The 22593-nt window shown below is 43.0% G+C and overlaps 1 protein-coding gene and 1 long non-coding RNA gene across 2 annotated transcripts; one reads left to right on the top strand and one right to left on the bottom strand.

Moving 5' to 3' along the window:
• Positions 1-10859: 10859 nt before the first annotated feature.
• Positions 10860-12706, bottom strand: LOC120680285. The gene is made up of 4 exons (XR_005677569.1): positions 12263-12706; positions 11937-11988; positions 11257-11313; positions 10860-11172 (listed from the first exon to the last, which is right to left on the bottom strand). It is a non-coding gene; the product is annotated as an uncharacterized LOC120680285 (long non-coding RNA).
• Positions 12707-15362: 2656 nt separating this feature from the next.
• Positions 15363-20848, top strand: LOC120678511 (alpha-soluble NSF attachment protein 2-like). Its single transcript, XM_039959744.1, has 9 exons — positions 15363-15697; positions 16361-16410; positions 16518-16590; positions 17964-18043; positions 18274-18425; positions 19461-19620; positions 19701-19748; positions 19921-20001; positions 20517-20848. The coding sequence occupies exons 1-9, from the start codon at positions 15553-15555 to the stop codon at positions 20595-20597; spliced, it is 870 nt and encodes a 289-aa protein (XP_039815678.1). The 5' UTR covers positions 15363-15552; the 3' UTR covers positions 20598-20848.
• Positions 20849-22593: the final 1745 nt, after the last annotated feature.

Below are 22593 nucleotides of genomic sequence, written 5' to 3' on the forward strand. Positions count from 1 at the left end.
TACGCTCCCGCCCAGACAGTACAAACGTTCGGATGGCGGCACTCAGGGTTATTTTCCGTTTCATCTAGCGTTCCTTGATTTTTACGTACGCTATGTTATGTATTATAACCTTGGAATCAAATTTTGCAGGCCCAGATGGAAGCAGACTTCCAAGCACGGCAGGAGCCCCAGGAGGCGAGGTGGCGGACCGAGCGTGACCACTTGCAAGCTTCATTGGATACGGCTCTTGGCTACATGTGAACTGTGGGCTCGGCGATAGGTCTTTCGCCGCCAGTAGTGATTCCGACTCCAGCACCACCTATGCCAGTTCAGCTTATTCCGGTGAGAAACTTAACAATCAATGCTTTTTCATTTAACATAGAGACTTAGCACATTGAATGACTTAGAATACAACCAACTACGACTCTGAACTTAGGATAATGCTCAGAATTTGATTTCTGATATAATACATCCTCGCAAATGCAATATCGTCACTTATGTGCAGAATCAATCGGCGGCATCCAGTGACGGGTCAGTCAATCCAGACATATCGCCTCCCCCGACGCATGCATCGCCTCCCCCGACGTCTCAGCCTTCGGTGTGGCCACCTCCTCACTGGGTGGCTTACATGCAGCTGTACGCGCAGCAGCACTCGTGGCCGCACGTGCCCCCGCCGCCACCCCCACCGCCAGCCCCTTGAGTGGTTCTAATTTGTCTCTCTATGCTACCTTTACTGTATTGACTTCTATGGACATATTCAGAAACTTGTATGCACTATTTGTGGTGTAGTTGTGGTTGTGGACGAACGATATTCCCACTGTATTTGGATTCGCGCTTGATTGTGTTATATATATGTTCTAGTTGTGTTATATAAAATGTGTGTTATGAATACTTTGATATATATACTTTGCTAAAATCTTATGGGTTCCATATTCACGATAAAACAAAAAAAACAGACAAAAAAAACCATTTTTTGTCGTGTGCAAAAACCAAAGCACACGGCAAAGAATGGCCATGGGCCTGGCTGGAAAACACCTTTGCCGTGTGCTAAATCCAGGGCACACGGCAAAGGATCCATTCTTTGCCGTGTGTTGGCACACGGCAAAGGCGCCGTGCCACCGTCAGCTGTCGTCGTCGCCTTTTTTTTTTTTTGCCGAGTGTCGAGTATTGCACACGGCTTTGCCGATGCATGGTTGCCGTGAGGCTTTTGCCGTGTGCTACACACGGCAAAGCCTTTGCCGTGTGCAAACCGGGCTTTGCCGTGTGTTTTAGGCACATGGCAAATAGCCTGTGTCCCGTAGTGGCATCCGAGCTAGGACCCCTATCCATCTCCATAGCCTCGCCCGCAACACCAGATCTACTCCAGCCTCTGCGGCCACGGTGCCCCCGCCATCCGCCAGTGCTGATGCTGCTCTTGGCCGTCCGCCTGCCCGCCTGCTATTGCTGCTCTGCCAGGGGCCGGGGGTAAAGAAAAGAGGGGGAGTGAGGGGGCACGAGCCCTCTGCTTGAGCAGATCTCGCGCCGTCGCCGCCGCCGCCTCCTTTGCTTGCCGCGACATGGTGGCCGTCACAAGTAGGAGAGAAAGCAGAGCGTGGAGACATTTTATCAAGGGAGGAGGAGGGAGATGGCGTGAACGGATTCCCCCACGCGCACAGCGGATCCACCCCCTCTGTCGACAAGCCACAACAAGTCGTACAGCGGTGGTTGTTGGAAGCGACGGCGAGAAATCGATGAAGAACAAAGGAATCAAACCGCAGGAAGACACGAGGATTTTACGTGGAAAACCCCTCCAATGCGAAGGGTAAAAACCACGGGCGCCAGCCAGCGAGAACTTCACTATATCGGGTGTGTGTTTACAACGCCTAGAGGCGGCTTACAAGAGAAATAAATGAACTGTGGAGCAAAACCCTAATCAGCAAGCAAAACCGCTGCGCTCCGGCCCAAGCCTCCCGGCGACGGGCCTCCGCTCCGTCGGAAGTTGGTCTTTTTCTTGTACCATGAATTTGGATCACATATAACAGTGGTACTCGTAGTTGATTCGCCTCGGAGCACTCGAGGGAGCCAGCGACAAACGAGACGATGGCACCGTTCTCTCTCTTCACTGATTGCTTGCTGCTGGGGTTTTTTTGCAAAAAAAGTTCTGCATGTCTACGGGGTCGTCTCACCATTGTATTTGCCCTCAAGGACCTGTAACCCAACATTATTACATTGGCACCTGCTCGTGCTGTCATTCACGGCCATCTCGACCTCCGAGCAGCGCGGGCGTTACTGGCCAAGAAGCTGCCGAAGCCGACCAACGATGAAAGCAGCTATCCACCGCGGTTCGCTCCAGGCACCAGGACCTCTCGTGTGCCGATGAAGGACGGAAGCTTAGGGATGGGGCGAAGTCCCCACTCCCTAGGCGCCGGTGTTGTGGCGAAGCTCATCGGCGCGGACGCAGCGATGCTTTGCCGCCGGCGATAGGAAGCTACGGTTGCTTTCTGCTCGGGTCGGGTCGGGCGCTCGGGTCTGCCTCGACTGCTCGTGGCACAGACACGTGTTTAAAAGACCAATTATTTAAAAATGATTGAATTGCATCAGTACTACTAACATTTACTTTATTTATTAGTACATCATAGCAATGCAATATAAATAAAACCTAATTGAGCAACTTGTAAGAATTTGCAGACTGCATTTCGTAATGACTCGAGCCGCCCATCGTAGTCATACAAGTACTTCACTGTAGATTTGGCTCCTTTAGAATCCAAACATGCTACATCACTGAACTCCACTAAGAAAAACATTATAAAATGCAAGTAAATAAAAAGAAAAAATTGGGTTGTTCGTTCACCGGCCCATGAACGCAACACCACTCCAGCGAATATGGCCCATATATACATCTGGCTCCACGCACTGCATGTGTTCATATCCATCGCACCAATGGGATCCTTGTACATGTTTGGAGCCAATATCTGGATCTCCAGCATATTCATACAATCATACTGAACAGAATTAATTATTTATGAAGCAAAAGTTATTACTGTTAGTCAGTTCAAATGGATTAGCAGCCAACACAGTGATGAAATACACGTGCTTCGTCGTCTTATATACCATCCGGTCCATAGTCCTCTAGGTTCATTTGATCTATATTATTTTCTGTTAATAAATAGAATGGTGATTCACGTGCTACAGATGTGTTTAAAGAAAAGGTATTTAAAACTTTCACGGGTGTCAAGCCGAACTTCAGGACTCTTCTAGTCCCAGAGAGGCTCTTCTCCCTCTGATCTAGTTTTTCTTAAAGACTTATATAGCATTTATTATCTTTATCATAATTTGTTAGATCGAGGGCTATAAATTAGCGAAAAGTGCTGCAAAACGAGCGGTGAGTGTAGCAAATGGTAAAGCGTACGATGACCTGTATCAGCGACTAGGCACGAAGGAAGGGGAGAATGACATTTATAGGATGGCTAGGATCCGCGAGCGGAAGACACGGGACATCAACCAAATCAAATGCATCAAGGATGGGACAGATCGACTTCTAGTGAAGGATGACGAGATCAATGGCAGATGGAGAGAGTACTTCGACAAGCTGTTTAATGGGGAGAATGAGAGCACTACCTTTGAGCTAGATGACTCTTTTGACGATACCAACAGACGTTTTGTGAGGAGATTTCAGGAGGCAGAGATCGGGGAGGCTTTGAAGAGGATGAAGGGCGGTAAAACGATGGGCCCCGATAGTATCCCCATTGAGGTGTGGAGATGACTAGGTGACAGAGTGATAGTATGGTTAACTAAGCTTTTTAACCTTATTTTTCGGTCAAACAAGATGCCTGAAGAATGGAGAAGAAGTATATTAGTACCGATCTTCAAAAACAAGGGAGATGTTCAGAGTTGTACTAACTACTGTGGGATTAAGCTGATGAGCCATACGATGAAGCTCTGGGAGAGGGTTATCGAGCACCGCATAAGAAGAGTGACAAGTGTGACCCAAAACCAATTTGGGTTCATGCCTGGAAGGTCGACCATGGAGGCGATTTTCCTAATACGACAATTGATGGAGAGATATAGGGAGCAGAAGAAGGACTTGCACATGGTCTTTATTGACCTCGAGAAGGCGTATGACAAAGTACCGAGAAATGTCATGTGGTGGGCCTTGGAGAAGCACAAAGTCCCAACTAAGTACATTACCCTTATCAAAGATATGTACAAGAATGCGATGACGTTTGTCCGGACGTGTGGTGGCGACACCACTGACTTTCCTATTAACAGAGGCCTTCATCAGGGGTCGGCATTGAGCCCTTATTTATTTGCTTTGGTGATGGATGAGGTCACAAGGGACATATAAGGTGATATCCCTTGGTGTATGCTCTTTTGCTGATGATGTGGTGCTAGTGGATGAGAGTAGAGCATGGGTAAATAGGAAGTTAGAGCTGTGGAGACGCACGTTAGAGTCAAAAGGGTTCAGACTTAGTAGGACCAAGACCGAGTACATGATGTGCGATTTCAACGCATCTAGGCATGAGGGTGGTGATGTTAGTCTCGATGGGCAAGTGGTGGCCTATAAAGACACTTTTCGGTATTTAGTTTCGATGCTACAAAAGGATGGCGATATTGATGAAGATGTTAGGCATAGAATCTCAGCTGGTTGGTTGAAATGGCGTCAAGCTTCTGGTGTCTTCTGTGACAGGAGGGTGCCACAAAAGATAAAAGGTAAGTTCTATAGGACAGCGATTCGCCCAGCGATGTTATACGGTGCTGAATGTTGGCCTACAAAAAGTCGACATGTCCAGCAACTGAGTGTAGCAGAGATGCGGATGTTACGGTGGTTTTACGGGCACACAAGGAGGGATAGAGTCTGGAACGAAGCTATTCGGGAAAGGGTAGGGGTGGCACCAATTGAGGAGAAACTTATCCAACATCGGTTGAGATGGTTTGGACATGTCCAACGGAGGCCTCCGGAGACGCCGGTGCGTAGTGGGGTGCTAAAGCATGTTGATAAGGTAAAGAGGGGTAGAGGTAGACCTAAGCTGACTTAGGACGAGACGGTTAATAGGGACCTTAAAGATTGGGATATCTCTGAGGAGTTAGCTTTGGATAGGAGCGCTTGGAGACTAGCTATTAACGTGCCTAAACCATGACCTTTGTGTATTTTGGGTTTCATCTCTAGCCTACCCCAACTCGCTTGGGACAAAAGGCTTTGTTGTTGTTGTTGTATTACCAATGCTGTGGTTTGAGCACTAAAAACATGGGTCATAAGCAAGTTTACAATAAATGTACATTGATTCAGGAGAGCAGTCACACAAGACATTAGTCATCAATCAGATATAAAAAGACAGATTTTGAGCAATAAAATTAGTGTTTTTTTTATTTTACAAGACTGCTCAGTTTATTCCTCTACGGCTCTACCCAAGTATACCCCATTAATGACTGATGAAGTAGTAACCGAATGTGACTGACAAAATTGATCCAATCTTCATGAACACTTCATGAGAGCCTAGATGCTAAAATGTGAGCGATACTCTGAAAAAGCCATGCCACCATTCCCTACCTCCAGCATATCAGGGTCTGAGAAAAATAGAGATTCAAGAACAATATCAGGGAAATTGTGTGCAGGTTGCAGACAAGCTGGAAATGCCATGAATTAAACTCATTATTCATGAAAGAAGGAAACATACCTGGACCATTTTGACTTCTTGTATAGCCTCTCTTAATGATCTTGCAGGAGCCAAATCCGGAACCAACATTGCTGGTGCAATATTGATTTCAAGAAAATGTAGGCGATGTGTGTTGCGCAACAACCATGATAGTGGGATTTGTTGCTTCAAACAGAACATGTCCATCACTTAAAAAAGGAATATTAAGACCTGGTGATCACTTAAAAAAATAATGTAGGGAAGAATGGTAAAACAAATTCATCGATGTACTATTATAGCCATAGTCTAATTAAACAATTGCATTGTCACCTCTGAAACAAAAACTGGAGGTTAGACAAGAGGATAACCAGCAGATGCCTTCAAAGTGCAAGCCATTATAGATACAAAGTCCTTGCCGTCCATGCAGCTATTGGATTTTTAAATTTTACCTATCAGGCTACCACCTCTATGTTCCACCAATATTAAGGCGTATGCAGTAATTGCTCAGGCACACCAACTTTCTCTTTTAGTTTCTTGAAACAAGCTTACTACATGGGTGTGCCAGCCACACAGACACTTCCCTCTCATGCCCAATTGCCGAAACTCCTAGTGCTTTTCTAGGACACACTCGCATAAATGGCACTGAGAAGTCTAAGCGGCAACTCAAATTCTTAACAGAAACCATCATACCTGTAACCAGCTTCTGGATTAGGACAACCCACCAAGCACCTCCACTCCAACTTTTATAGTATGGAAAATTAGCAAAGACGATTATGTGCCAAAATGAAGTACCTGGATGAAGCTAGGCAAAATGGATGAGGAGGAGGGGGGCATCGCTGTTGGTTGTAACAGAACCAACAATTGACCAGCTTAGACCATAGATGTTCCGGTACTCAAATATGCAGGGTGGCAATAAAATGGTGACTCAACACACATGGAAACATTGTCAGTAGTAGTTCATGTATGAGAAATTTGAACAAGCAAGCACCTCGATCTGTTGTGAACTCGAACATAAGCACATTCTAATAAAATTTAGACTACTAACATGAGCAAAGGTGGAATTACTTGGAATGATAAATCAGTAGCTTTATAGGTCTACTGATAAAAAACAAATGCAAAGCTAATCAGATACTCGAACTTTTTTCCAAGAACCACACATCCTACATAGTGCTGCCACCTATTTTTCTAGAATAAACCAATTGCTACCAGAAACTTTGAACGTGCACTAAAAAAACCAAGTACCAAGTTTCGTTACTGAAAATTATCGTTATGCAAAGATGAGAAAGAACTATTAAGTATGCCTGAAAAGGAACGACTTTCCTCCAAGCCTTGATTTGCTAGAGGACTTGCATCACCTATTTTATAAAAGCAACAATTAAAAGCTTGAAAGTGCTATGCTATTGAAAATCGAAATGGAGTAAGCTTACCAGATGTAAACCCATGATCTTACGCAGCAAGAAGATGCTCTGAAAAGTGTTGGAGCTAACAACTTAACCAACCAGGTAATTTACCATGTACTGTCTTTATGAACTGTCCGTTTGTGGAGTCAATGACAAGAGCACAAAGCGTAAAAGTGAAGAGACATGGCTAAAAAGTAAGAAAAACCACCCAGAAAGGCTGCAACAGAGTACTGACCATGGCAATTTGCTTAATCACAAAGCATCAATGCCAGCGACACTTTTACCGCAGGAATCTGATGACAAAAATAATTAATCATCTAAATCTGAGGCAAATTTTAAATCCGGCAGTAAATCCAAGCAATGGAATACCAACACTCAAGTAAACAAATGACGTGAAGGGAAACAGACTTTGCAAGAAGCAGCAGAGCGAGCCGGCGACCGCGAGCAGCTTCTTCTCGCGCGGTTCTTCAACAGATTGTGGTTTTTCTTTTTCCTCTACAATTTGAACAGGCTCAGGACCTTTTTCTGCTTCTTCTGTTTTATATGTCAGAAGAAGTCGCTCAGGAAGCTCCTGATGAGATAAGAAGGATAGCCTGTGTCTAAGAATCCATTCTACAACCAGTAGAATGCTTAAGTGGTACAAATTTGATAATTATTTATCTCCCAAAAAAACATGCGACATTCAAACTGAAGACATAATTACCAGAAAATAATGTTAAAATATGCTATCTCTGTAGAGTTTACCTGCTGCTCAGTCCTCTTGTAAATGTCAACACTTTGAGTGCTTCGTGCCTTGGCATCTCGAAAAACTAACAGGAAACAAGGAGCATAAGTGAACATAGCTAAATGCAACATAGAAAAAAAATCACTACTGCCTTAAAAAAATTGAAAATTAATATACCTTATCAACAAGGTTGATAATTCCATCATTTATTGTACAGTAAATTTTGAAGCTCTCTTTAAGAACCTGTACAGAACCAGGAGATCCACTCAAATTGCATAAAACATGTCCAATTCTAAGAGAAAACCAGTCCATATGAGGAATTGAACTGCTCGACAATGGTAACAACAAAAATAACCCTCCACTGAATGGGTAATAAAATGCAAGGCAAAACCAAACAGATTCACAAATGATCAGGTTGCTGTTTAAAAAAATATAGAGATCACCTTGAAAACGTTGAAGGAAAAAATGATTCAAGATTAAAGCTTACCAGAGCTAGAGCATATTGCACCAGATAATTGTTATTTGCGGCTCCTTCTGGCTGGGGGGGGGGGGGGGGATCAGTGCCACTTTGCCTTTGTTAAGATAAATACGAACCAGAAAATATGAAGATGTTTATAGAATACATCTGTTTCGCTAATTTAATTCGTGGTAGCAAAAATAAAAATACCAAATGGCCATGTTAGTGTCCAGACCTTTTTCAGGTCCTTGACCTTGTTTGGGCAAACGCTCAGCTTGAATGTCATACTTCAAGACCCTCAACCATTCAAGTTTTTCCTCAAAAAACAAACCGTATGTGCGAACCCATGAAGAATAATCCCAAGCTGCATATACAGGAAATTTACAAGGCCATAAAAAATGAAATTAATGAGCCAAATAAAACACAAGGTGAAATTTATTTGAAGAAATACAGACCAACAGGGGTCCGGTGGCGCGAGCGAAGAGGATGTAGCCCTGGTGACCGCCGCGCGTGTGGTGGGCGGCAGCGGCATGGCGGGGAGGGATCTAATCAGCACATCAAGAGAGGGAGGGAGGGATCCCGTGGTTACCACGGTGAATGGTGATGGCGTCGTGCAGGACGGAGGTGATGGCCCAGTCCCCCTCTCCCTACGCCGAGGAACAGAAGAACGGGGTAAGATGAAACATCACGAAGGAAGGGCTGGGAGGAATCGGGGAGGCAGAGAGACGCACAGCGGCCGATGCAGAGGCGAGGAGCGTCGTGGCCGCAAGAGCCCACGACACTGCGTCCCAGTGGAGCACACCGGCGGCCACATGGTCTTCTAAACATGCAGAGCATTGTCTTCTAATTGGTGCTGATATTGCACCTGTTATGATCACATTACCTCACCTATTGGTGCTGCCAACATTGTAGCTCTTGGCACTGCACTTCTTTGTTATGTAACACCAAAGAAGCACCTTGTGTTGCCTAATCGTGATGATGTTAAGACAGGAGTGAAGGCTCATCACACAAGCTCTAGGTTTAGGGAGATTATTTCACAATTCTAGGGGGTACAAAATAAGAGCTTTTATTGCATCTTTAGGTGCTTCTGGGTCTCTGAGATAACTGAACCAATATTCCAGATGGGTGCCAGTATTTCTGAGGACAATAACCTATATATTCACTCAAGCTAGGTAACATGACATTCTCCTATTTTTTGATATTTCAATAGACCAATCAATATACCCAAACAAATTTGATTATATCACCTCTCATGGACTGAGTTTGTACTCAAGGAGCCATTTGGCGGCGACTGCCAGGGCAAAGGAGAGGCGACCCCGCTTGGCTGACAAATTGAATCCGGCAAGACTCACCAAATGGCAAGAGGAAGAAGCATCAGCGAGGAAAGCGAAGCAGACTCACCAAAGGGAACAGGCGACGGGTGAGCAGGGACCGGGCGAAGTTGAGGTGCGGTGGAGGGTGAGGTCGCCGGAGGGGAAGGAGTCGTCCTGCCCTGGTCAGCCGAGCAGAGGCAGCGGCGCCGTCGCCAGTGAGTCGTCCTGCCCCGGTCAGCCGAGCGGCGGCGGCGATGCGCCGTCAAGCACGCGACGAACCAGTGAGGGTGCAGTCGCGCACTACGGCGGCGTCGGAGGCAGGTGCCACGTCGGGGGGGGGGGGGGGGGGGGGGCGTCGGAGGCGTGCCTGCGGGGGAGGCGTGGAGGCGATGTTGGCGGGCGGAGCCAGCACGGCGAGGTCCCTTCCCTCCACACGCAGTCGCGCACCACGGCGGCGTCGGAGGCAGGTGCCACGTCGGGGGTATGTGGGGGGGGGGGGGAGGCGGCGTCGGAGGCGCACTGGCGGGGGAGGCGTGGCGGCGATGTTGGCGGGCGGAGCCAGCACTGCGAGGTCCCTTCCCTCCACACGCAGTCGCGCACCACGGTGGCGTCGGAGGCAGGCGCCACGTCGGGGGTGTGGGGGGGGGGGGGGAGGCGGCGTCGGAGGCGGGGGAGGCGTGGTGCGGCGGGGTAGGTGCGACGGGGGCAGGGAGGCGCGACGGGCGGGAAGGCGGCGCAGCGATGTAGAGGAAGGAAGGAAACCGTGACTGACGCGGGTGAGAAATGAATGCAATCCGTGGGCGATGGAGTGAGGCGCGGATGGTGAGAGTGGGTTTACGCGCGTGGGTAGAGGAGATCACGGTAACAAAAAAAAATTCATTTTAGGTAAACATTTTCTTTGATGGTGTTTTTGCCTCTTACCTAATTTGGTCGAGCACTAACCTCTTCCACATGGGTCTAAAAGAGGTATTTTGTGAGAAGATAGGTGGGTTAGAGTGGGTGAGAATTGTATTTAATTCTTTTATCATTTATAGTATAAAAGTGGAGATGCACGTGCCACAAGTACGTGTTTAAAAAATATTTATATTTAAACATATCACATGTTTAAAGAATAATTATATTTAAAAAATAACATGAGATTCAAAATTGATATAATAAATTAAAGTTGGATTACATCGAATCGAACGACTACTAAAACAATTAAATTCTGCTAAAACAACTAAATTATTTTTTATAAAAAATGTAACAATCGACTCCATTCTAAATCTAATATAATCTAGGTTCTCGTAAAAAGTTTCTTCAGTTTCGAATTCTTGATGATTCTCACGGCATTTCACGTACTCGTACACATATTTCAATGCGGATTTATAGCCTTTAGCACCCTTTATCTTTTCAGCTCGAGCGAGAACAGCACATTTGATACCATCACGCAAAATAGGGTCTGTAGATATGCCAACTGTGATATCTGTAATAGAAAACCAAAACTGTTGATGGCATAACATATATTTGTTATCTAGGATATTAGACCATAAATGATTAAATTGCTTCCGACTGTCGTATGTGTTTGTGATGTCACCAAGAGGAGAATGACCGTCCACTGTTCTCCAGAGCATCGGCTGTGGTTCAGCTTCCTGCTTTGACTGGCTTCCAGAGCGAGTTGGCCTCGAGCTGCTCTTTTTGGCCTCAGCTAGTGTTTAGGACAGGATTTAAGTATAGATGGTTAGATTCCATAGTCATGTGATCTATATAGCCTCGATTGAACACAACTTACCTTCTCGTCGAATTTCTGATAGAAGTGCGTCAACACGATGTTCCTAGTTTGTTATAACTGCAATCCAATTGTACGATTTTTTGTCCATCATTGAATTCAACAAACAGTAAAAATACAACACAGATAACTTTTATATAAAGCGCTTGTTAACTATGATCTAACATGAGTGTGTAGCATATCTATAGACCAATGCACTCACATGATGCAAAGAAAACTAAACAACCGATATATTGGTTAACATGACACCAACAAATTGTTCATTGAAAGCTATATCATTTTTACCTTTTGCTCTGATATTTGCTTCCCTCAGAGGTATTTGTTGGTAGAGATGGCACAGTGAAATATAATGATGCAATCTAAATTATGGCACTCCATAACTGTGATCAAGGTGTTCGCAACACTGAACACTGCTTTAGCCATGCATGTACAGTTTCACATCAAACAAGCATTGGATTCGGAAATAAAAGGAAAAGGGAGAATGTCTTCTGGACTCTTATTGAAACCTCTACATGGCCTCATCAAATTTGCTACACATTCTGAGAAAGCAAGCTTCAGGAAAAAGTGGTTATTTAAATTACCATTTGTTTTTAAATGACAATCAAATCTATGTGACTACTAAGTTCATGCATTCCACACAGATCCTAGTATCACTACTTGCAAAAAAAGACTTTTGTGTATACCTTGTCAGCAAGCATCTCTAATGCAGCAGATACACCTCAAGTGAGAATCCATCTGCATTTGAAGGTAGGAAGTAAAAATAACAAATTTCCATAATTCAGAAGAAGTGGATATAAGAGATTCTCATAGCCCAAAAAAATAAGAGGAAAGATAATTCTACATATTCTCAAAGGATCAGCATTCATTTTTCTTTCCAACTGATCTAACACTATTCAGTGTAGGCAAATAATACATTACATTTATCATGAAAGTACTGAGCTTGTCTATCGATATCTAAAACTCAAAAGAATCTCACTTAAAAAGCATCAAGAGAAAAGGAGTGACTCACCTTATCCTTGACGAGCTCTTCTCTACTTGAAATATGTTTTGAGGATGTGAGTTGTAGGTTCTAATAACACATTGACAAGATCCTGCAGAAAACCTTTTGTAGTGACTGTCCCAAAATGGCACCAGGATATTTGCAAATCTGTGCGGAAAAACAACAGTTCCCCAATTCAGTTTAGCAATGATACAGAACATCCTAATTTTCAATGCATATCTCAAATTAATCTGTAGAGAAAAAAATCATATAAACCACAATCTGAAACTGAATGATTATTTTGTTCTTTCAGCAAGCTAATCGCAAAGAACAATCTTCCATATATCACCAGTTCATAGCTATTCTTTGTTATTTACAGAAGGGAGAAACTGAGGTCGTTGAAAAGAGGTTATGAGCAGAAACTGAGAATGGCAAATGTCAAATGCATTTGAATAAAATGCAGAGGCCCATAATGCCTTCCTGAGAGGCTGAAACCCTCATACCTACTGTTAGAATACCCAAGGCCAGACAACACGTCTCAATCCCAAACAAATATGCATTGCCGAGATAAAATTTGAGCAAACAGTTGGGTGATTAGGCCAGGCAAGAGAAGATCATTTTGATTCACATCAGACAGCAGATGCAAGTACCGTCAGCAAGCATAACAAGAGCCATGTGAGTAAGGGCACAGTAGGCTACCACTGCAACCACAAGCTAGCTGTTGTAGCATATATATATATATATATATATATATATATATATATATATATATATATATATATATATATATATATATATATATATATATATGTGTGTGTGTGTGTGTGTGTATGTATATATACATATATATACATATATATACATATATATATATACCTTTTATATTGTAGCAGAACCAGTAAGTAAGTTTGGTATCTGTATGAGTCGAGGCTAGTGATTGCATCCTTACCAACAATCAATCACAAGGGGAACCCACGCCTGATCAAGGTGATGACATGACGGACTATTTGAGAATGAAATAATATCTTGAGCTGCCAGTGAAAAAACTAATCATTATGTTCTTCTGAATAGGAGTTTATGTTAAAACTATGTCAGCACAAGAAATCTGAGATCAAGATGAGGATATATTTGCTGAAAACCACATGGATGTGTTTTACCCATGTATCACAGGAAGTAGAACATATGCTTTTTTTAAAATGCAAAGCCTTTCTATTGTTGAATGGACGGCTATTCAATCATTCTCTACTGCAGAAGCCACCCCAAGATTAATTTGAATGATTAGTTCCAAACATTAAACAATGCAACCACAATCATCTAATTTGCCTTATGCACCAAGAATTCAAAAAAAAAACAATTCTGTATTGACCTATGAAAAGAACCAGAGAAATTCTATCGTACATAAAAAAACGGATAACACTGGACAACCCTTTATTGATGAACGGATGGCTCACCTGGAATCATCTCTTATCAAAACCAATAACACAGCACTTGCACATGCTGCTGCAACCCTGTCCTACTTCAGAGGCCAAAAATGCAACCTGCAAAACATCTCTGAATAGTAAGACCAGAGATATATAGATCTCTACAGCAGATTGACAATTGACACATCTATAATAAGCACCCAGCTTTCCAACAAAATTATGTCTTTTTAACAGCTTTTGATGCCTGATCAGTGATCAATCAAACAAACTGCAATAAACTGTGAACGGTGCAGACCTGGGATGCCGGAGTGGGAGGCGGCCGTGTAGCGGGGGTGGCGCCCGCGGCCTGCCGAGGAGGCCGTCGGCGGCCGCGTCCTCGCCGGACTGTGGCCTCACGCGACGCCGACGAGGAAGCGCGAACAGGCGGGGGCGGCATGGCGGCCTGCCTGGCAGGCTGCAGGCGGTCGCGTCCTCGCGCGGAGCAGCAGACAGTCGCCCCACGTGGCGTTGACGAGGAGGCGGGGCCGGCATCCGTGGCCCACCTGGGATGTCAGAGTGTGCGTCATCGTGGGGGTGGCGCACCGGCGTGGGATCGTGGCACGGCGGCGGGCGGCGGGCGGCGTGGCGTCGTGGAGATGCGGCAGGCGGCGTGGTTCGGTACGGCGGCGGGCGGCGTGGCGCGGCACCCCCGATCGCGGCGGAGATCTCGCAGATCGTGAGGCTCGAGAGGTCGAGCGAGACGGTGGTCGCTGCCCTGGACGCCATGGTCGCCATTGGCGGGACGGGTGGTGGGTAGGTGGCGCGCGGGGAGGGGCCGGAGAGGGTTGGTCTGGCTCGGTTGGGGTTGGTGGCGTGGACTCAACTCAGATGGGGTGGAGGAAGGGAGGGAGAAATAGGGAGGCAGGGCTGGTGGCGGTGGGCGTGCGCCGGCGCGGCACCCCGTCGCCGCGGAGATTGTGGCCGCGGCGGAAGGAGGAAGACAGGGCGGAAGATTGTGGCGTCCTGAGGCACACGGGAGGACGGCGCAAGAGGAAGGACGAAGGACAAAAAAAAGAAAGCGCCGGCGGGTACAAGCGGGCGGGTAAGGCCGGGCGCTATAGATTTATAGTATAGATATAGATATAGATTGTAGTAGCGAAATCCACGTTCAACACGGCGGAAGAACCAAACCAAACATGACGCTGTTCATCCGCCGCGTGTATCCCTCTGTCGCCGTGTCACATGCAGAAAACTCGACTGCGCGGCGGGCCCCACCGAGGGCACCCAGCACACACCCGAGCGGCCCAGCTAAGGATGGATTCGGATGTCTATTCGAATCTCAGATTTTTTGTCATTTTTCTTCGATTATGGACAAATAAGATATAGAATTTACATAGTAAATTCATAGCCTTGTATTTAACATTGATCTTGTAAAGATTCATAAAAACTAAACCTTAAATTCATCATATATATTCTCAAATAATAGATATAAAAATTCGAATACGGATCGGATACGGATACGAATCTTTTTTCACCTTTTTAATTGTAGGGAGCAAATAATACATAAAAAAATTTATACAAAATTTTATTCTTATGTGTAATAATATACTTGATAATATAAAAAAAGATTAGCATAAAATTTTAAGTATATCTATTTTAAAATATCAAATTTGTTCTAAAAATTCGGATGTTTAGATCCATCCCTAGGCCCAGCACCCCGACCCCGTCAACAGACCGCACGACGAAGCAAACAGAGACGCCCGACCCCCCAACAGACTACACACATCCCACCCCTCCGCGTGGGTGTGCGCCGTTCCCCTCCCCTCCCCTCCCCTTTTTCCTCTTCCGGCCTCTCCCCTCGCCGGCGACCGCCGCGGAGGAGTAGGCGGGGCAGAAACACCGGTCGCGGCGGCGGCGACGATGGGCGACCACGAGGCTCGTGGGGACGACTTCGAGAAGAAGGCGGAGAAGAAGCTCACGGGCTGGGGCATTTTCGGCTCCAAGTACGAGGACGCCGCCGACCTCTTCGACAAGGCTGCTAACTCCTTAAAGCTCGCCAAGAACTGTGAGCGCTCCTGGCTGCGCAGATCCCCCTCTCGCCTCGCCCTCTCCCCAATTTACTTCAGCCTCCAATCTGTTCGTTTCGATTGTCGCTGCTGCCTCCAGCCGCTAGATCTGCCGCCCGATCGGGGCCCGGGATCGCTGCCGCGGTGTTTGGTTTGGCGCAGTAGCGGAGCGGTTAGGACGGGAAGTGGGATCTTGGGCCGCGGATCTACGGCCGCGCCGCCTGATCTTAGATGCGCTAGGTTTCGTCTGAGGATGCTAGCTAGTGCTGCATGAATTGATTCCATGAGCACAAAGATTGTGCTTGTTTGTTTCCGACTGCTGTAGAAGGATACTCAACCTTTGGCGTCTTGTCTAAGTGGCTTCTTCTGAAATAGAGTTGTGTGCCTGTCGTATCCCGCCCCCTCGTTCTATGCCAGATCAGGTTGTTTCATCTGCGTATCCTGTGTATTGGATCCAATTATGTTCTTTGATGAGGGTTTTGTTGACCCATATGGTTGAATGGGAGAGAGAGGTTTCATTTTATTTTGTTGGGTGTACTCGCTGAATTTCATCATTATAGTAGAATAAAGTTCTGTTCAAGAGATTGATAGTAAACTGACCTAGATATGTCAGTGTGCCATGATTTTATTGTTTTCACTAAAATAATTAATTTGGTGTTCAGGGAGCAGAGCTGCATCAGTGTACATCAAGATTGCTAACTGCCATTTAAAGGTTGGTTCATTGCTTTGCTTATCTTTGGAATTATTATTTTGTCATCTTGACAAATCATGCTGTTGAAATGGTATGATGCTTATTGTGCATATCACTTTTCTGAACAGGGAGATAGCAAGCATGAGGCTGCCTCAGCATACGTTGAGGCTGCAAATTGTTACAAAAAATTCTCACCTCAGGGTACATCCACTTTCTGAGCATCATGCATACTCCACCACTAATTGTCTGTCAATTTGTAATTCTCTATTCGCTATAATTCGTATAATGCACCTGTTTTGTGAGTTGTCTTGTGGCAACCAGGAAATAAGTAATTCTGGTATTTTGTGCTGCACTTCTGCTTGCTTAATGTTGACTGTTTTTTTTCTCCATTGTTGGTCACCTATTGGTTCTTTAAGCATTCTACTTCTGTATTTTGTTACCATCATCTAAGTCTCTACTAACATTGAAAACAAAACCACTGACTTGAAGTTTCATTCAATGTGAATCATCCTGATTACCTTGGAAATGTGCTAGAATTCCTGTCTCTGTAATTTCTCCAGGAACTTGTTGTTTTTGAGTTTTAGAAGTAGTAGCAGAAACATTGCTGCTAATTCCTTTACATTGCCAAAAATTTTCAAACATGGAAACAATGTCCTGATATCGGAAAATGTGATGGGAGGAGGGAATAACCCCCTTCATCATGATTAAATATGCAACTAAAATGTAAGAACTGTGAATACCAAAATTTTTTTGCCAACTAAGCAGTCCTGGTCATCAGAGCTATCTGGCATATTTCCATCAATAACTGCGTACATTTGAGTGAAGGATTCAGACATCTACTCTAAATGTACACATTAAATTCACACTATACTAAAAGTCTGCAATTCAGCATTTTGTTTATTGACAATCCACCTACAAGTCCTAAACACAATAGCTAAACTTGAGTTCCTTACCAATTTGTCTGCCCCAAAATTAAATTTCCGGCCATTTATATCCATTTTAGATGTTTTACTGGCCCATCTGACCCTCATCCAAAACTGTGATTCGTGTGCAGCTGGGAATCAAATTCATTAGGACTACGTACTCTATATCTGTGATCAATAATCTTCTTCCACTTTTGTTACTATCTTAGTTCTAAACAACCAGGAATTTGTATTGAAATCTCAAATGTTAAGAACTTATCATTCATTACTTGCTCTGTTCCAAAATGTAAGACATTTTAGTTTTGTCCTAAGTCAGACTCCTTTAACTTTGCTCAAGTTTATACAAATTAGTTCCATTAAATCCACCATAAAATATGCCTTGATAGTACATTCATTTTATAGTGTAGATCTTAGAATGAACTTTGTCAAAGTTAAAGAAGTTTGTTTTAGGACAAACTAAAATGTCTTATATTTTGAAACAGAGGTAGTAGATTTTTACATGTGCATTTATCCGTGAAGTTTATTATTATCACATATAATTTACCATGCATAGCCTCTCACTCTTCTCTACGATTTTATTCTTAATTTCTTTTTCTGAACATGTTTGGTTAAGTAGCTAACTCATTGTGTACACTACCCGCTTTAATGCAGAAGCTGCGCAGGCACTAAATCAAGCTGTTAATCTTTTCTTGGAAATTGGTAGGTTGAACATGGCCGCAAGATACAGTAAGGTGAATAAAGTTTTTTTTTGTTCTAAAAAATGTTACTACATGCTACTGTCTTATTTTTATCTCAGGCATTTTGATTGATGATTGAGATACTAACCAGCACCCTTTTTCTTTGTCTTTTGTTACAATGCAACTTATCAGTATCTTTGAATGATGTCATGTTCAAAAAGAAGGATGATTTGTTTCAAAAGGAAATATTTATTTATATTGGTGCAAATTTGATGTATTTCCAGGACATTGGTGAGATATATCAGCAAGAACAAGATTTAGAGAAGGCTACAGACTACCTGGAAAGAGCGGCTGACCTTTTTGACAGCGAGGGGCAGTCATCCCAAGCAAACACCATCAAGCAGAAAGTAGCAGAAATTGCTGCTCAGTTGGAACAGTAAGATTATCTCTTACTCCCTTTGGTCCCATATGTAAGTCATTTATGTCATTGACTGGTCTCCAATATGATACCTTGGCTTGCACTCTGTAGCAGTTACTATTTCTAAATAGAGAATTATATAATATGACAGTCTTTTCACGATGAATGTAACATCAACCATGTGCTGTCAGTCTATGTAATGCTTTTATAAGTTGATGGGTTAAGTTAAAAATGTTAAACAATCTATGATCCTGCATTTGGAATTGGAGGTAGTAGTATTTTGTTGGGGTCTTTACTTGCATGGCATCAGCAATCCATGTCACTGTGCATGAACTTGGTGCACCCCTCCCCTAGTAACATCATCATCATCATCATTATTATTATTATTATTATTATTATTATTATATTATTATTATTATTATTATTATTATTATTATTGTTGTTGTTGTTGTTGTTGTTGTTGTTGTTGTTATACTTTTATTTTTTATGTGTTCCTTTTTGTTGGTGACTATAATATCAATATTATTCTTACTGGAGAATGTATATGTTATATTCAATAGTTAAATTAGATAATGGGTTGCAGCAAAATGTGTTCTGACATCTGAGCTACAAGAATTCCTATTAAGATTATTTCAGTGCTTTTGAAGGTGATATTCACTTGCCTCAGTAATTCGTTCGTTCATTAATTTCATATACTTGCTTCAGTTACAGAGATTATCTATCAGCTACTTTATGTATCCAGAATAAAAAAATTTCAAATCTTGAAGCAAGTGCTGTTGCTAGTGGGCTCAGAAGTAATTCAGCCCTATTGATTTGCCAATTATCGTGCTTTGATTTCGGTTGCTTTGTTTTTGTTCTTCTCTATTCTACCTATTTCCTGTTCAAACTGGCATTATGTAGTCAACATGTTATATCCTTGTTCAAGGTGGTAGCATCGTCTATCTAATTGTTTCCATCATTATTGACTTATGTGGGTCATGCATACATTATCATAGTAATTGCAGAATTACATCATTACAACTCTGATATTTCTCATACAAATTTATTTTCTAGGTACCCAAAGGCAACTGAGATTTTTGAAGGGATTGCCCGTCAGTCAATCAATAATAATCTTCTTAAGTATGGTGTCAGAGGCATTCTCCTTAACGCTGGCATTTGCCAACTATGTAGAGGTGATCCTGTTGCTATCACAAATTCATTGGAGCGATACCAGGTGTGTACTATTCTATTCAGATCCTAAAGAGTTAGTGTTCGTTGTCATCTTTATTAAGATTTTCTGTTGCTCTTTTGCAGGAAATTGACCCAACTTTCTCTGGGACACGTGAATACAAGCTTTTAGCTGTACGAATACTTATTTACCCTTTATTCTTGATTCTTCTTCTATGCATGCCTGCCTTGAATATAACATTTTCTCTAGTGCGAGCCCTAAATTTTAAACTGTTTAGTCAAAATTGATCATCCAATTCTAGGATGTTTCCAATGGAGCTTATACAGTCAGGTATTTTTATTTCAGGATCTTGCTGCATCAATGGATGAAGGAGATATTGTCAAATTCACTGATGCCATCAAAGAATTTGATAGCATGACACGTCTGGTATGTTAAGTCTGACCCCTAAGTTTTATTCTGTAACTTCAAGCTGTTAGTGGGTGTTTTTACAAGTCTTTGTTGGTAACCTGTGTATCTGTAACTTTATGCTTTGTAATTGTATTGTATGTAAGGTGGGTTAACTAAAGTGTACAATTTTGGCCATATAAATTGTATCTTAATTTTGGTGGAAAAATAGCAGCAAACATGGAAATGTCTCTACCACATATTAATTCTACTGTTCCCCTGATCACCAGCAGCTGAAGAATGACAATTTTTTGTGGTAGTTTTCACTTGCCCTGGCTGGTCAGCCTAGCTCAGCAATTTTTGGGGCCAGGGTTTTGTAGGATTTTCAACCTTTGAACTTGCTAGATCATGAGCTGCTCCTGCAACACATGGTGTCACAGATCTTTCTGCGATAACATTGTTAACTTAGAAAATGCTCCAAAAGGGATTGTTGCACAACATGTTTACTTCATTTGATCCTTTCTACCCTGCCTCTAATGTATAATATATTGTCTCAGGATCCTTGGAAAACCACCCTGCTTCTCAGGGCAAAGAATGAGCTGAAGAAAAAGGAAGACGATGAGGATGACCTAACATAAACATTGTTGTAAAATTCGTATGATATGGTTTGGTTTGGTTTGTGCCTGCATTTCATAGTGGAGACTTCTTGTTCCTTATAAATGAGCATCATGAGATCAATCCCTGGTCTGGTTGTACAGAATTTCAATTTGGGCTATCCTGTTGATTTGATGTCAGAATGAAAATCAGTACCGAATGCTTGTTTCTGGGTTCCTGCTTTTCAACATTTGTGACGATCTTATTTGCTATGGTAGTCTATATACGGTATACACCTCTTATTTATTATCTTGGCGAGGTCCGACTTCATCATGTTCGATTCCACTGTATTGTGTCACCGTTTTGTAAACTTACGGGCTTTATGAAGTCTTGCAAGTGGCAAAAATTGCATGTGGACCTTTTCACTGTCTTTTAAATAGTTAGAGCAAGTATTATAAGGAGGTAAGAAGCTGGCGAAATCATATGGGGTGGAGAGAGAATAGGAGAGTGGAGCGACGTCTAGCGAAACGCTCGCTCCAGCTGGCGAAACGCTGCTGCGACGATTGCTAATGGCTGGATTCTCTGTTGTGCAATAAATAGCTGTAGGGTCTGCAACTGCTTGTAGCCAGCAGCTGGCGTAGCCATTAGTCTTGCTTTTATTCTCGTGTCTTGAGAGAACTGCCTTCATCAAAGTCCCCAAAAGGTTTAAAGCGTGCCTGCAGATAGTGAACATTATCATGTTGCTTTTTCCACTAAAGAGCTTCAGCGTTTACAGACAGCCGTGAAACGCACTTGCATGTTGCTGATCCATTAATTGTCAATTTCTAAGGTTATTCTCGATGCTAATTTCATTCTCATTAAATGACATGCTATATGGGTAAAAGTGATGATATAACAAACAATTTATGAAAAAAAAGAAAAATAGAGTTTCATACTGATGAAACTTAGGGTATACAGTTACCAACAGCCATGAAATAGAATGAAACTACACTAATAGCAATAAAATTAGAACGAAACTCCATTGTGAGGTTTTGAATTTCATCTACACATTCAGCAACTTCTATTAGTCACATAGCATATTTAATCACAACACCAACAATTAAATTTGATAACTTATATATGAAACTGTGCAATGATTACACAATGAGGGGTTCATTCTAGTGTCAAGCAACAGCCATAAAATTAGAAATAAGCTACATTGAGAGCCATAAAATTAGAATGAAACTCCATTGAGAGGTTTTGAGTTTAATCTACACACATTAATCAACTTCTATCAGTCACATAGCATATTTGATCACAACACCAACAATTAAATGTGATAACTTATCTATGAAACTATGCAATGATTATACATTGAAGGGAAGGTTTTATTCCAGTGTCAAGCTGATGTGGTAATTTTTGAAACTATGTGATGATACTGTGCACCGATATTTGTGTAATTTTATACATTTGGCATTTCCACCTTGCTTATGAACGAAACGAGGTGGCACCACCTTTCGAACTGCTGAGCTGAGAGGCTTGTGTGGAAACTATGGATAACTACCAGTCGTGAGTAGCGTGCGCTAAATAAGAATTTTGACTCTTAGTAGATGGTCTATCATCACCGTCTCCATCACATCGCTAAGAGGTGGTTTCCGTATCCATATATACCGAATATACGTTGCAAAAACTAACTTATCTTATGTAGGTTGTGCTTGACCTTCTGTTAGCTGTATAGGTGTATAATAATGATAATTTTTTTTGCACCAAGTTCCTAATCTTGAAAAATATGCACAAATTGAGTAATGATATTGAATTACTCCACGCCCAGATAGTACATGTACAATCAGACATCATGCGCGAGTTGACCTTTTGCAATCTGTTGACAGCCAAATTTGGCAGAGTCAGAGGCCGACCGGTCAGGCCGGTCTGCCCAGTTATAATCCGAGTAGACTTTGTTTTATTTTTGGAATCCTTGTGTAAAGCGATTTGGAAGGGGTACGACTTTCTCGGCCTATAAATATAAAGGCTAAAGCCGATTGAGATTATTCCCAATCGAAT

This window comes from Panicum virgatum, chromosome 6N (genome assembly GCF_016808335.1).
Source record: "Panicum virgatum strain AP13 chromosome 6N, P.virgatum_v5, whole genome shotgun sequence".
In the NCBI taxonomy this organism is placed as follows: Eukaryota; Viridiplantae; Streptophyta; class Magnoliopsida; order Poales; family Poaceae; genus Panicum; species Panicum virgatum.

Coding starts and splice junctions, on each gene's coding strand:
- LOC120678511 (XM_039959744.1), top strand. CDS start 15,553: ATGGGCGACCACGAGGCTCGTGGGGACGACTTCGAGAAGAAGGCGGAG. Junction 16,591..17,963: donor CAAAAAATTCTCACCTCAGG/GTACATCCACTT, acceptor GCTTTAATGCAG/AAGCTGCGCAGGCACTAAAT. Junction 18,044..18,273: donor TGGCCGCAAGATACAGTAAG/GTGAATAAAGTT, acceptor ATGTATTTCCAG/GACATTGGTGAGATATATCA.